General features: G+C 36.8%; 1 protein-coding gene across 1 annotated transcript in view; it reads left to right on the forward strand.

Annotated features, from left to right (window-relative positions):
• The window catches only part of WDFY3 (WD repeat and FYVE domain containing 3), a 341,413-nt gene that overhangs the window by 186,985 nt on the left and 140,560 nt on the right, over positions 1–13,868 (forward strand). The window contains exons 27-29 of the mRNA XM_042782046.1: positions 1,918–2,012; positions 6,180–6,300; positions 6,503–6,720. Of these exons, the coding sequence (XP_042637980.1) occupies positions 1,918–2,012; positions 6,180–6,300; positions 6,503–6,720 (434 nt within the window). The remainder of the gene's footprint in view (positions 1–1,917; positions 2,013–6,179; positions 6,301–6,502; positions 6,721–13,868) is intronic.

Consider the following 13,868-nt stretch of genomic DNA (forward strand, 5'->3'; position numbering starts at 1 on the left):
GCCTATTCAAATTATTTATATATTAAATATTAGTTTGCTGCCAATATGAAATATGACTTAAGACATATTTATGGAGTATCTGTAGAAATATGGCTGTGTTCATAGTATTTTATACCATCTTTTAAAAAATGGGGAAAAATGTGCATACTTAAAGTATTTTTCAGGTAGAGTATGGCTTACAATGGGTTTAATCACTTTACAAGTATCTCTCAGATAGGTATCTCAGGTGAGATTACATCTACCTCTTAGACTATTCCCAGAAGATTAAGTTTTAATATGTATTGTATATAAACTACTTCAGGGGCTCTGGTGGTATAGGAAGTAGTGCATTTGACTGCTAACCAGAAGGTCAGTGCTTCAAAACCCACCAGCTGCTCTATGGGAGGAAGAAGGGGCAGTCCATGTCCGTAAGGACTTACAGCCTCAGAATCCCAATGGGGGTAGCTATGAGTCAGAACTGACTTAATGGCAGAAAGTTTTTTGGTTTATAAGCTATTTACTTTTACATTCATTTACTTTGAAAACTTTTTTTTAACTGCCTTGATGACAGAAAACTGGAGCTTAAGTATTATTTTGGAAAATTGTCATTATAATCATCAACAGTATTTTTTTAGGACTTATCCTGGCACTGTGCTGATCACTTTGTGTTCAGTTAACTGAAATTATCACTGCAAGTTTTTAGTTTATCTATTCAAGACATGAAGAAACTGAGGACCAGTTAGGGTAAGCTACTTATCCCAGGTCACACAGTGTGGTAGTTAAGGATATGTGTCACCTTGTCTGGGCCTGGTTTTGAGTGGCTGGGCAGCTGGATGTAGTTATTCCCCATGATGAGACTGGTAATCAGCTCCATGGTGGAATATGCTATGAGCAGCTGAGTAGCTACCTCAGGGATGTGGTCTGCTTCCAGTAAATAAGAAGACAGCTTTGAGAAAGATCTTGAGCTTTTTGACACATCTGGGTCCTGCATTTGGCCAAGTCTTCATCTCAGTGGCCTGCCATGTTGTCTGCCAATCTTGAGACTGTTTCTGGACTTGAACTAGTGGCCTGCCATGTTGCTTGATAATCTTGGGACTGTGCCATATTTTATGTCAACTTTGTGTTTGTCAGACTGAGCAGCCAGCAGCTGCTTGAGTTAAGAGATGGCTCTGGCTCCAGTGGGCTGGGAGCAAGAGGCAGAGCTGAGGTCCCAGGTGCTGGGACTTTCACTCAGCCCCTAGAGCTGGCACTTGAACTTGGACTTGTAGTCTCCTAAACTGTAAAAGAATAAATCTTTGTTTGTTAAACCATCCATTTGTGGTATTTTCTGTTAGAGTGGCACTAGAGAACCAAAACACATGGTTAAAAAGTGATGTTGATATTTGGTGCTGTCTAGTAGATTTTTGACTCATAGCAACCCCTGTGACAGAGTAGACCTGCCCGTAGGGTTTTCTAGGCTGTCATCTTTATAGGAGCAGATTGCCTTTTCATCCGTGAAGCCACTGGATGGGTTCAAATTGTGCACTTAACCATTGTACCACCAGGGCTGCTTTAAAAAGTGATAGAGCCTGAACAGTAATCTTACCTGTATTTCTGAAACTCAAGTGCTTAACTGCTATACTATATTGGATCTATAGAAGTACTGTTAGGGCATTGTAATTTGGATCATTTGATTTGATTCTTGAAGCTATTTGAGTTAGTACATTAAAGGACTCAAATTTCTAAAGAACTAGATTTTTCCTTATATTTTTAAAGCATGATTGTCTACAATGTTAATTGGGGTGTTTAGGGGAAAGCATACTAAATCTAATTGTCAAAACTCTTAGAAAAGATTAGTTAAAATAGGTACTACTATTTTATCTTTTATTACTTTGAATTTTGTTGTTTTGTTGGGGGAGAGGAAAGATAAAATTCATAACCCTTTTTTGTTATTTAAAGGTTTGGACAGTTTATTTCTTCTACTTTGCCAACCTTTGCTGTTTGTGAGAAATTTGTAGTTATGGAAATAAACAATGAAGAGAAGCTTGACACTGGTAAGTCAGTTCTGGAGCTTGGAAGAAGTAGTGGACAACTAGTTATTTGCCCTGATTTCTTCTAGCATAAGTTAATCCTGAATTATATACAATAAAATTATGTTACTTCTTTGGTCTTTCACGGATATATTTGTCTTATATCTATCTATATATAATATAAAGTCTATACAATATGTGGAAGTACAGACTTACCTAGAAAATTTAATAGAATGTGAATTTTTCTTGCAAATTAAATCTTCCATATTTCTATAGCAGTCATAACAATGTTCCTTTATTTTATTATTTTTTTGGAGGGGAGGGGGTTACATTTTGTTGTGGTTTGGTGAAAATTTACAGGGCACATTAGTTTTCCATTCAACAATTTGTACACAGTTTGTTTTGTGATGTTAGTTTCAATCCCCTCGTTTTGACAGCACCCTTCCCACTTGTTCCCTGGGTTGTCAGTTTCCATTCGTCCTTCTTTCTTGCTCTTTTCTGCCTTTTGAACTTTGTTTTGGGGAAAATGCTGCCTTTTTGAATCTTGTATGGTTTATTCTTCTGAGGAGTATGTATCTCAGAGGATTATTGTTCACTTTATAGGCCTGTCTGTTGTTTGGATGAAAGATTATCCCCAGGGGTTGGTTCAGTTCCATGTTTGAAGAGTGTCTAAGAGCTATAGCCTAGGGGATTCTACCATTTGCTGTCCAACCAGCAAATCTGGCCTTTTTTTATGATTTTGAATTTTGTTCAACATTTTCTCCTACTCTATCTAGGACCTTCTGTTGTGATACCAGTTACAGCAGTTGGTACTGTAGCTAGGCACCATCTAGTTTTTCTGCTCTCAGGCTAGTGGAGGCTGTGGTTCACATGGCCCTTAGTCCTTTGGTTTAATTGTTTCTTTGAGTCTTTGATTTTCTTCACTCTTCTTTGCTCTGAATGGGGAGAGACCAATAGTTGCATCTTAGATGGCCTCTTGTAAGGTTTAAGACCCCAGTCACTACTCACCAAAGTAGGGTATAGAGTACTTTCTTTGTGGACTAAGCCCAGTGACTCAGTCTCTCAAGGTATTTGGTTATGGCTAAGAAGTTTTCAAACCTTTGACCCTCTTGGCTCTACTATGTACATGGATATATTTATAGCACGTATAAATATGTATGTAAAACATCCTCTGCCAAAACTATATATTCTTGTGGATGCTCTCCCATATGCCAGCCCACACCTGTTCAGCTCACATATCTACCTGCGTATCCACTGGTAAATTATAGTTTCTTTAAATAGGAATTCACAAAGTGTAATTTGAATATTATTTGATTGTTCAAACATTATTTGATATTGCTAGAGTGAATTATATCTATATTACTATTATTTTAATTCACTTGCTAAATATTTGGTAGTTACTGGAGGAAACTACATTTTACTAGAATAATTTTCAAAAAAAAAAAATTCCAAACTCACTGCCATCAAGTTGATTCCAACTCATAGCAATCCTCATTGGGTTTCCAAGGCTGTAAATCTTTATGGATGCAGATTACCCCATCTTTTGATTAGCAGCCAACTGCCTTAACCACTATACCACCAGAACTCCTAGAATCATTTTAGGTAAGTATAAATGAAAATAGTTTCCTAAGTTGTGAGTTCCTAGGTCCATGACAAGCACTTTTTATTATTATTATTATTTTCCTCATTTAGAACCTATTTTTTCCCTTCATACCAATATATTTTTTCTGTTGTATATTATAAAAGAGGATAGTTGCTTGGAAAGCATTGAAAAGGTCTTGTAGATTGACCTCTGCAATTAATTTGATGGTATTTTTGTACACCATTATTTACATTACTATTGTTTCATTATTCCAAAATCATTTTACATAAATAATTTCCTTTAAACCCTTACAACTGTATTCACCTAGTGGTTGGAAGAGAAATACCATTGTAGTAAGTATCACTGGCTTGTGAAAAATTCTCCTTAGTGACTATTGTATTTCAAGACCAAACTCTCCTGTGCTTTGCGGATAAGAAGAGGAAGTGTTTTATCACAATTTTCAAGGAGAAACTGAAAAATTTGAGAGGCTTAGTGACTTGCTATAAGTTACAGAACATTAGTGACCAATCTAGGACTAGGAATACAGGGCCCTGTTTATCTCCTGCCAATGTATTTGATGTCATTTCTCTGCTGATACAGATTAGCAGTGCATGAGAAAAATATTTGATCAATGGATGAAATTCATTGAGTGCTTAATATCTGCCATAGCTGCACAAAAAGAAAAAGGCTTGAATACTGAACAGTGATCTACTAATCAGAGCAAAATTAACATGAATAGCATGATGTTGAATAAAGCGTCAAGACCAATATGAGAAGATGTTAACTTCTCATATTCTGGGAAGTCCTTCCAGAGTTAATGTTTTAAACTGTACTTGAAAATTAGGGGGAGATGTACCTTATTTTTACACAAAAGCACACATTGTACTTTTTTTGCAAACCATGCAACTCCCTTGCACGTTAGTTTCTTCTGTGCACTATGTGCATTTTGTGTTATAATGTGTTATATGTTATAGTGTATTATACATAGGAAATTACATAAATTCACAGTGAGAAGACTAGATATAAAAATTGAGAATTTTTAATTTCCTTATAGAGTGTCACTTTATTCTAGAAATAAAAATTCTTATAACATTCTATTTATAATAGAATAAAAATTCTTATAACAACTTAGATTTAACTGTGTTTCTTATGAGGCATATTGTAAATTACCAGTCTGTGCCTCCCAAAAGAGGAGGCAAGCTTGATTCTCTTAGGTGAGAATGAATCCTGCTCTGCTGCGCCTCTACTGTGGCTGCCGAATTTAAGAAAGGTTGCTGAAACTTTAGAAACAAAGTGAAGCTGAAGCATTGGGCATAATGATTAAGACACTAAATTAGCATTTTTAAAGGCCTAGAATGATTAAAGTTAATAATGCTTCATTGCCTAAACAAGTTAAACTTAAAATATAACTATAAACCAAAAAAAAACAAACTCACCACCATAGAGTCGAATCCAACTCATTGCGACCCCTCCTTTGGTTTCTGAGGCAGTAACTGTGGAAGTGGATTGCCCAACTTTCCTTCCAAGGAGTAGCTGGTGGGTTTGAACTGCCAGCCTTCTGGTTAGCAGTCACATGACTAAGACACTACGTCACCAGAGCTCCCTATATAACTCTGGTAGTTGAAATTTAGCCTAATATTTACCTCAGTTCTAGAAGAAATGATAGCATACAGTTCATGACTCGTAGGCCATAACTCATCAGTGGTGACATTTGTTTCCAGTGTGATTCAGTGAGATCCACTGAGCTTTGTCTTTTTCCTTTTTCTGCCCCTCTTTCTTGTGTATTTGTGTGCTTTTGATCCTCTTCTGTGCAGTTTACTTCTAACATTCTTTGATGTATTATATTTATTAAATAAGTTTATGCTTACAGTTTCAATTTTTAAATCGCTTAAACTGAATTATTTAGATCCTTCAAAATGAAACTAGAATTTAATGATTTGGGAAGTTGAATTTTTTACTGATTATTGTTTTTATTCATGATGCTCTTATTTGATTGCTTTTCTCCTGTGGATGATGTTGCTAGGTGTTGTCAAGTCAGTTCTGACTCACAGGTACAGCAGAATGAAACATTGCCTGGTCTTGCACCATCCTTACAATTATTGCTAGCTTGAGCCCACTATTGCAGCCACTGGGTCAAACTGTCTTATTAAGGGTTGTCTTCTGACTATTTGCTTTATCAAACATGATACCCTTCTCTAGGAAGTGGTCTCTCCTGACAACGTGAACAAAGTATGAGAGATGAAGTCTCACCATCCTTGCTTCTAAAGGAGCATTCTGGCTGGACTTCATCTAAAACAAATTTGTTTGGTGTTCTGACAGTCCATGGTGTATTCAGTATTCTTCACCAACACCATGTGTGAAAAAGGAGTCACAGCCTTTCATTATCGCGACCATAGATAAAGCCAAATGTCACTTAGTTATTTTCGGGGTTCCATAGAGAAAAGATTTAACAAACCCCTTCTTTTTGTTCACTTTAGTGAAAAGTACTCCTAGAGAAAGTGTTTTCTTAAGAGGTGTTTTCTAGTGAAATTTCAAAGAATATAATGTTGGATGTTTGCTGCCAGTTTATCTACTATAGGGTGACTTTAGTACATGTGTTTTTGTTGTAGGGACTGAAGAAGAGTTTGGAGGTCTTGTATCTGCTAATCTTATCCTTTTGAGGAATAGACTTCTCGATATCTTGCTAAAACTAGTTTATACATCTAAAGAAAAGACAAGCATTAATTTGCAGTAAGTAAAATCTTTTTGTAATTAATATCAGTAGGTTTTATTAGTTACTTAATGCATGGTAGATGAAAGAAGAAAAAGCCATTGACTTTAAACAGATTTAAAAAAAAAAAAAAAACCTTGAAATGTATAGTATCTCAAGAAGGAAACCTAACCTAGTACCTGAAATTAATTTTGTTTTTCTTATCCAACTGTTTTTGAATAGAGCTTGTGAAGAACTGGTCAGGACACTGGGTTTTGACTGGATTATGATGTTCATGGAAGAACATTTGCATTCCACCACAGTTACTGCAGCCATGAGGATTCTTGTTGTCCTACTGAGTAATCAGTCTATTCTCATCAAGTTTAAAGAAGGACTCAATGGTGGAGGGTGGCTTGAACAGACAGATTCTGTCTTAACTAATAAGATTGGAACGGTATTAGGTATGGAACTTTTAAAAACAACTACTTTCAAACAAGCTATAGTGTTTTGTTTTGTTTTAAATCTTATATAAACTTACACTCACCGGTTCGTTTTTAGTTGATAACCATTAAGAATCATATCCTGAATTTTAATTGCTAATAGAATGTGAGGTTTAGAAGGTTTCAAATTTGACATTTTTAATGGCACATCAGACTGAAGTCAGACTGAATTTTATGATTTTAAAACTCAGGGAATTCCTAATGATCCTTAATAATTAACAGAGTATTCAGTAGAATTAATTAATAATAATTATTATTATTTTTGAGTGCTTACTGTGCCAATTGCTAGTCTAGATACTTGCCATGTAATAATATTGCCAGTGATCCCAACTCACAGTGGCCTCATGTGTATCAGAGTAGAATTGTGCTCCAGAGGGTTTTCATTGTCTGATTTTTCAAAGTAGATCACAGGCCGTTCTTCCAAGGCATGTTCTGGGTGGACATGAACCACCATTCTTTTGGTTAGCACCTGGCACATTCACTGTCTGCACCACTCAGGGACTCTTGCATTTCCACAGTAACTCTATGAGGTGTAAATACCATTATACCCATTTTATAGACAAGGAAACCAAGGTGTGAAGTCACTTGTCACATAGCTAGGGAATATCAGAATTTGAATCCCGGTTGTTGCGATCCACAGCCCATGCTTTTCACAGGAAGGCTTTATGCCTCTCGAGGATTTAAGGTCAGAGTTTTAACCTAAGCTCTCTGTTCTCTGCTCATTAGTACCATGTGGTTTCAAAAATAAAACTAAGCATTTAAGTAATATTAGAAAATTGTCATTTTCTACCTTCAGCAAGATGGGTTGACACAGTGGCTGCAACTATGGGCTCAAGCTTAGCAAAGATTGTGAGGATGGCCCAGAACAGGGCATTGTTTTGTTCTGTTGTACATAGGGTCACTGTGAGTCAGAGCCAACTTGACAGTGCCTAACAATAACAAGAACATGTTAATTTTATTTTATCAGTGTTTTTCTGTTCATAGTAATGATCTTACTTTGAAGATTTATGTTTTCATTGAAAATTATAGTCATTCATCTCTTAAAGTATCTTAAAAATAGGTTTTTTCTGTATAATTTAGTCATATAATATAGAGTCTAATCTTAAGGAGCTTCTTTCTATCAAGAATACTGATTTACATTTGTCAGATGGGAAAATTGGGGATCAAAATTTAGTAGATAATGTCCAAACTCTCACTGTCGTCGAGTTGGTCCCAACTTATAGTGACGTCTCCTTGGGTTAGCAAGGCGGTATCACTATGGAACTAGATTGCCCAGCCTTCCTTCCAAGGAGTGGCTGGTGAGTTTGAACCACCAGCCTTCTGGTTAGTAGTCAAATGCTTTAGGCACTACGCCGCCAGAGCTCCCAGTACATAATATATCTATGACAAATGTAGAAGTGACAGTGCATAGGTGCTTCCAAATACTTCTTTCTCACTTGTTAGAGAAAATGACAACAGTGAAAATTTCAACATAGGACTATTATAATTTCACATGTGGAAAATGTCTGAAGTAACTTTTTATATGGGATGAAGAAAGAACTGAAGATTATCACTGTGAAATAATTTCTCATGAATATATTATTTACTCCAAAGTATATTTTTTAAATTATTTTCATTATAGATAATTTTATGCTCTGAAAAGTCAATCACTATTTTGCATTGATTTGGGGTAAGGACAGGGAATATACCTATCAAATATGATTATTAAGAACAGTTTGGTAACAAAATATTTTACTTATTAACTTGGGTAATAATAGCTATTAGAGAATAAACAGTGAGGGGCATGATTGAATGTGAAGCATATTGAACTTAAGAGTTTAAATGCTAATTGACTATGCGGCTTTTATTGAAAGTCAAAAACAATGGGGTACTAATACCTAAGATTGATAAAGTATATTGTGGTTTGCAAAATTATTTCAGAAATAATATATCCTTTGGCCTTCATATTTCTGGAGACATTTATATATTTTTTGGTATATAGCTATATTATAGGAAATAAATTTTACCTAATATAATTTTTAAGGATTAATTTCTCTAATTAGGTAATTAATACCATTAGCTACATAGCTTTTTAGGATGGATACTGTGATATATAAGAATCAATCTTTTTACTCTTAGTTCTGTACTTTTGTCCTGTTTAACTTTACTTTATATATGACCTAACTGACTTCATAGCTGAGAATTTGTTTGTCCTGTATTGATACCTGCTTGCCCGTTCTATATGCTGCTAGATCCCAAAACATAAATCTAGGTACTCAGTCTGAGTTTAATTTCATGTTCCTGGATATATGTTTATATACACAAATACATGGCTTCTCCTTTTATTCCCTCTCTCCTTGATCTGATAAGTAACCTAATGTGTTTTTAATTTTTTGATTGAAGGGTATTAGTTTTTATCAAATTTTTCTTTTTAAAAAGACCTTGCATATGACATTAACTTGAATCTAAATTATTAATGCCTGATTGTTGATAAAATATTAAGTATTTCTTACAATTATTTTGGGGGGAAAATAGAGTTTGTGGAACTTTAGAAAGGAAAATGAATTCTTGTGTATTTTTGTTTTTAGCACTCCAGTTCAATCCAAAAATTTTACTTAGAATTTACGATCAGATTAACCTAATCCAGCCAGTCATTCACAAATGTGATAATGTCATTAACAAGTCCAAGAAAGATGACATAGGAATTCAAACTGGAGTCTCATCAGTAATCACCATGCTATTTCCCTCTAGCATCTTAGCATTTGAAAAACTAGGTACAGCAATGTGAATTTGGGATTCTGGTGGTCTGAACAGCTCACTGAGTCAGGGTGCACCAAACTCAAGGGAGTAGAATGAGAAAGGAGAAAGGGACAGGGGGGAAAAAATAACAAGATCAGAAGATCTATCTTGCGGAGCATTGGCAGGCAGCCGAGAAAGGCCATCGGAGACTTCCCTGGGTTAAGGAAGAAGACACACCACACCAGCATACCAGCAACCATACCAACCAGTGATCACTCCAAGGATCTACCTTCAGCACCTGACTTTATCAGTAACTTGGGTTGGCTAGGTGCAAATGGGCACCACCAGTGCTGCTGAACCCTGAGCAGAGAGTCCACTGGAGCCGCAAGAGGGTGGGGCCCGGGAGGTGCCCCCGCAATGGAACAACGATCAGGCTTGGGTCAGCTTAGTGGTACTGAGGAGCCTGCACTTGACTTTGTCACTAATGTTGGAACTACAGGGTGCGCGGGCACTGGTCTGACTCCTGCACTGCTGAAACCGAGTGGATCTTTGGCACTGCAGGTGGGCGGACCGAGAGAGGAACTCCTGTGGCGGATCACTGTCTGGGTCCATGCCACAGTACTCAGAGGACAGTTTATAGCAATAAATGCATACATCAAAAAAGAGGAAAGAAACAAAATCAACACTCTAACTCATGGACTCCAACAACTAGAAATAGAACAACAAAAGAATCCTATAGCATCTAGAAGCAAGGAAATAACAAAGATCAGGGCAGAAATAAATGAAACAGAGAACAAAAAAACCATAGATAAAATCAACAAAACAAGCTGGTTCTTTAAACAACATTAATAAAATCAATAAACCATTGGCAGATCTAACAAAAGAAAAGAAAGATCCAAATTCACAAGAATTGTAAATGAAAAGGGTGTCATCACAACAGAACCAACTGAAATAAAAAAGATACTGACAGAACATTATGAAAAACTGTACCCCAACAGATTTGAGAACTTAGAAGAGATGGACAAGTTTCTAGAATCACAAGATCTACCTAAACTATCCCACTCAGAGACAGAATACTTGAACAGACCTATAATAAAGGAAGAAATTGAACAGGTCATAAAAAAACTTCCCACAAAGAAAAGCCCTGGCCCTGATGGCTTCACTGGAGAATTCTATCAAATATTCAGAGAAGAGTTGACACCTATGCTACTCAAGCTATTCCAGAACATAGAAAAAGATGGAGTACTCCCAAACTTATTTTATGAAGCAAACATAACACTAATACCAAAACCAGGGAAAGACACCTCTAGAAAGGAAAACTACAGACCAATATCCCTCATGAACATAGATCCAAAAATCGTTAACAAAATCCTAGCGAACAGAATCCAACAACATATCAAAAAATTAATACACCTGGACCAAGTGGGATTCATACCAAGTATACAAGGGTGGTTCAACATCAGAAAATCAATTAATGTAATCCATCACATAAATAAAACAAAAGAAAAGGACCATATGATTATATCAAATCGATGCAAAAAAGGCATATGATAAAATCCAACATCCATTCCTGTTCAGAACTCTCAGCAAAATAGGGATAGAAGAGAAATTCCTCAACATAATAAAGGGTATATATGCAAAGCCAATGGCAAACATCATTATTAATGGAGAAAGACTCAAGGTGTTCCCCTTATGAACAGGAACCAGACAGGGCTGCCCCCTCTATAACCACTTCTATTTAACATTGTATTGGAAGTCCTGGCCAGGGCAATAAGTCAAGAGAGAGAAATAAAAGGCATATAAATTGGCAAAGAGGAACTAAAACTATCTCTATTTGCAGATGATATGATCCTGTACATAGGAAACCCAAGGGACTCAATAAAAAAAACTACTGGAACTAATAGAGAGGTTCAGCAAAGTGGCAGGATACAAGGTCAACACACAAAAATCAGTTGGATTTCTCTACACCAACAAAGAATCCTCTGATAAAGAAATAAGGGAAACAATACCATTTACTGTGGCTACAGAAAAGTTAAAATATCTAGGAATAAACCTCACCAGAGACACAAAAGACCTTTACAAATAGAACTATAAAACACTGCTACAAGAGACAACAAGGGCACTACGTAACTAGAAGAACCTACCTTGTTCATGGATAGGTAGACTGAATATTGTGAAAATGTCAATACTACCTAAAGCAATTTACACATATAACACAATCCTGATCCAGATTCCAACAAAATTTTTTAAGGACATGAAAAAACCAATTACTAATTTCATATGGAAAGGAAAGAGACCTCAGATAAGCAGAGCACTTCTGAAGAAGAAAAACAAAGTGGGAGGTTTCACACTCCCGGATCTTAAGAACTGCTATAGAGTCACAGTAGTCAAATCAGCATGCTGTTGGTACAATGATAGACAGATAGACCAATGGAACAGAAACAAAAGTCCAGATATAGACCCATCCATCTATGGACAACTGATCTTTGACAAAGGTCCAAAACCCATTAAATGGGGAAGAGATAGCCTCTTTAACAAATGGTGCTGGCAAAACTGGATATCCACCTGCAGAAAAATGAAACAGGACCCATACCTTACCCCATACACAAAAACGAACTCAAGCTGGATCAAAGACTTAAAATCTGAAACCCAAAACTATAAAATTCATCAAAGATAAAATAGGGGCAAGTGGGGAAGCCCTAATTTACAGCATAAATAGACTATCAAGCATGACCCAGAATGTGCAGGAAATAGAAGAGAAGCTAGATAACTTGGACCTTTTAAAAATTAAATTCTTACATGCACCAAAAGACTTTGTCAAAAGGGTAAAAAGAGAACCTACAGATTGGGGAAAATATTTGCCTATCACATATCTGATAAAAAACTTATCTCCAAAATTTATAGAAAGCTTCAACACCTTGACACCAAAAAGATAAATAACCCAATTTACAAACGGGCAAAAGACTTGAACCAACACTTCAGTAAAGAAGGTATACAGGCAGCCAAGAAACACATGAGAAATTGCTCATGATCATTAGTCGTTGTTGTTGTTGTTGTTATGTGCCGTCAAGTCAAACCCGACTCATAGCGACCCCTCCTTGGGTTTCCGAGGCAGTATCACTACGGAAGTAGGATTGCCCAACCTTCCTTCCGAGGAGTGGCTGTTGGGTTTGAACCGCCAGCCGTCTGGTTAGCAGGCAATTGTCTTAGCCACTATGCTACCAGAGCTCCCCGTTAGTCATTAGAGAGATGCAAATCAAAACAACAATGAGATATCATCTCACCCCAGCAATAATAAAGTTCAACAGGTCAGAAAATAACAAAATCTTGCGAGGTTGCAGAGAGTTTGGAACTCTTGTTCACTGCTGATGGGATCGTAAAATAGTGCAACCATTGTGGCAAATGGTATGATGTTTCCTTAAAAAACTGAAAATAGAAGTACCATTTGCCCCAGCAATTCCATTAGTAGGAATATATCCTAAAGAGATGAGAGATAGCGCACAGACAGACATATGTGCTCCTATGTTCATCACAGTACAATTCATTATAGCAAAGAGATGGAAACATCCTAAATGTCCATCAGTGGATGAGTGGATAACCAAATTATGGTACCAGCACACAATGGAGTACTATGCTACATTAAAGAACAATGAGGGATATGTGAATCATCTCACAGCATGCATGAACCTGGAGGACATTATGCTGAATGAAATAAGTCAATCACAGAAAGACAAGTACTGTATGAGCCCATTACTGTAAAAAGACAAAGAAGGGTTTGCTTGGGACACGGAACTCACTTTGTAGGTTACTGGGACAGGGCAGGGGAAGGGGTAGGGATTAATTTCAGGTTAGTTGGGGCCCACATGCTGACATGGGTAAGGAGAGGAATGTATGGAAAGAAACTGTGACCACCACGATAACATTAGGAAATGGGAGGACACTGAATTGTGCACGTAAGAGACAGACAACAGATAGACCATTATGTCCACAATACTGCATTACCATTAACACCAAACACCAGGTTATAGATAAACACCTGAGAGGATCAGACAGGGGTCAGTGAACATGAGTATGTTCTAGACCAAGGATAGATTCAGCTGAGGCTAATCTTGCACAGAAACCAGTGATACAAAATACCCACAATCCTCACAGAAACAATAGAAGACAGACACAGAGTAATCCGTCACAGACACCCAGACACTATGGGAGGGAGATCCAATAGATCTGCTGGCTCATGACTATAATACTGGGGGACAGCAGACTCAATTGGCACAACAAAATACATAAAAGCCTTGTTCTGCATCCTACATTGGTGAGTGTCGACTGGGGTCTTAAAAGCTTTCAAGCGACTATCTAAGAGGCAACTAACGGTCTCCTAGCGTCGGAAGTGA

This window comes from Orycteropus afer, unplaced genomic scaffold, assembly GCF_000298275.1.
Source record: "Orycteropus afer afer isolate SDZICR_OR568_19922 unplaced genomic scaffold, OryAfe1.0 scaffold00227, whole genome shotgun sequence".
Classification (NCBI taxonomy): domain Eukaryota; kingdom Metazoa; phylum Chordata; class Mammalia; order Tubulidentata; family Orycteropodidae; genus Orycteropus; species Orycteropus afer.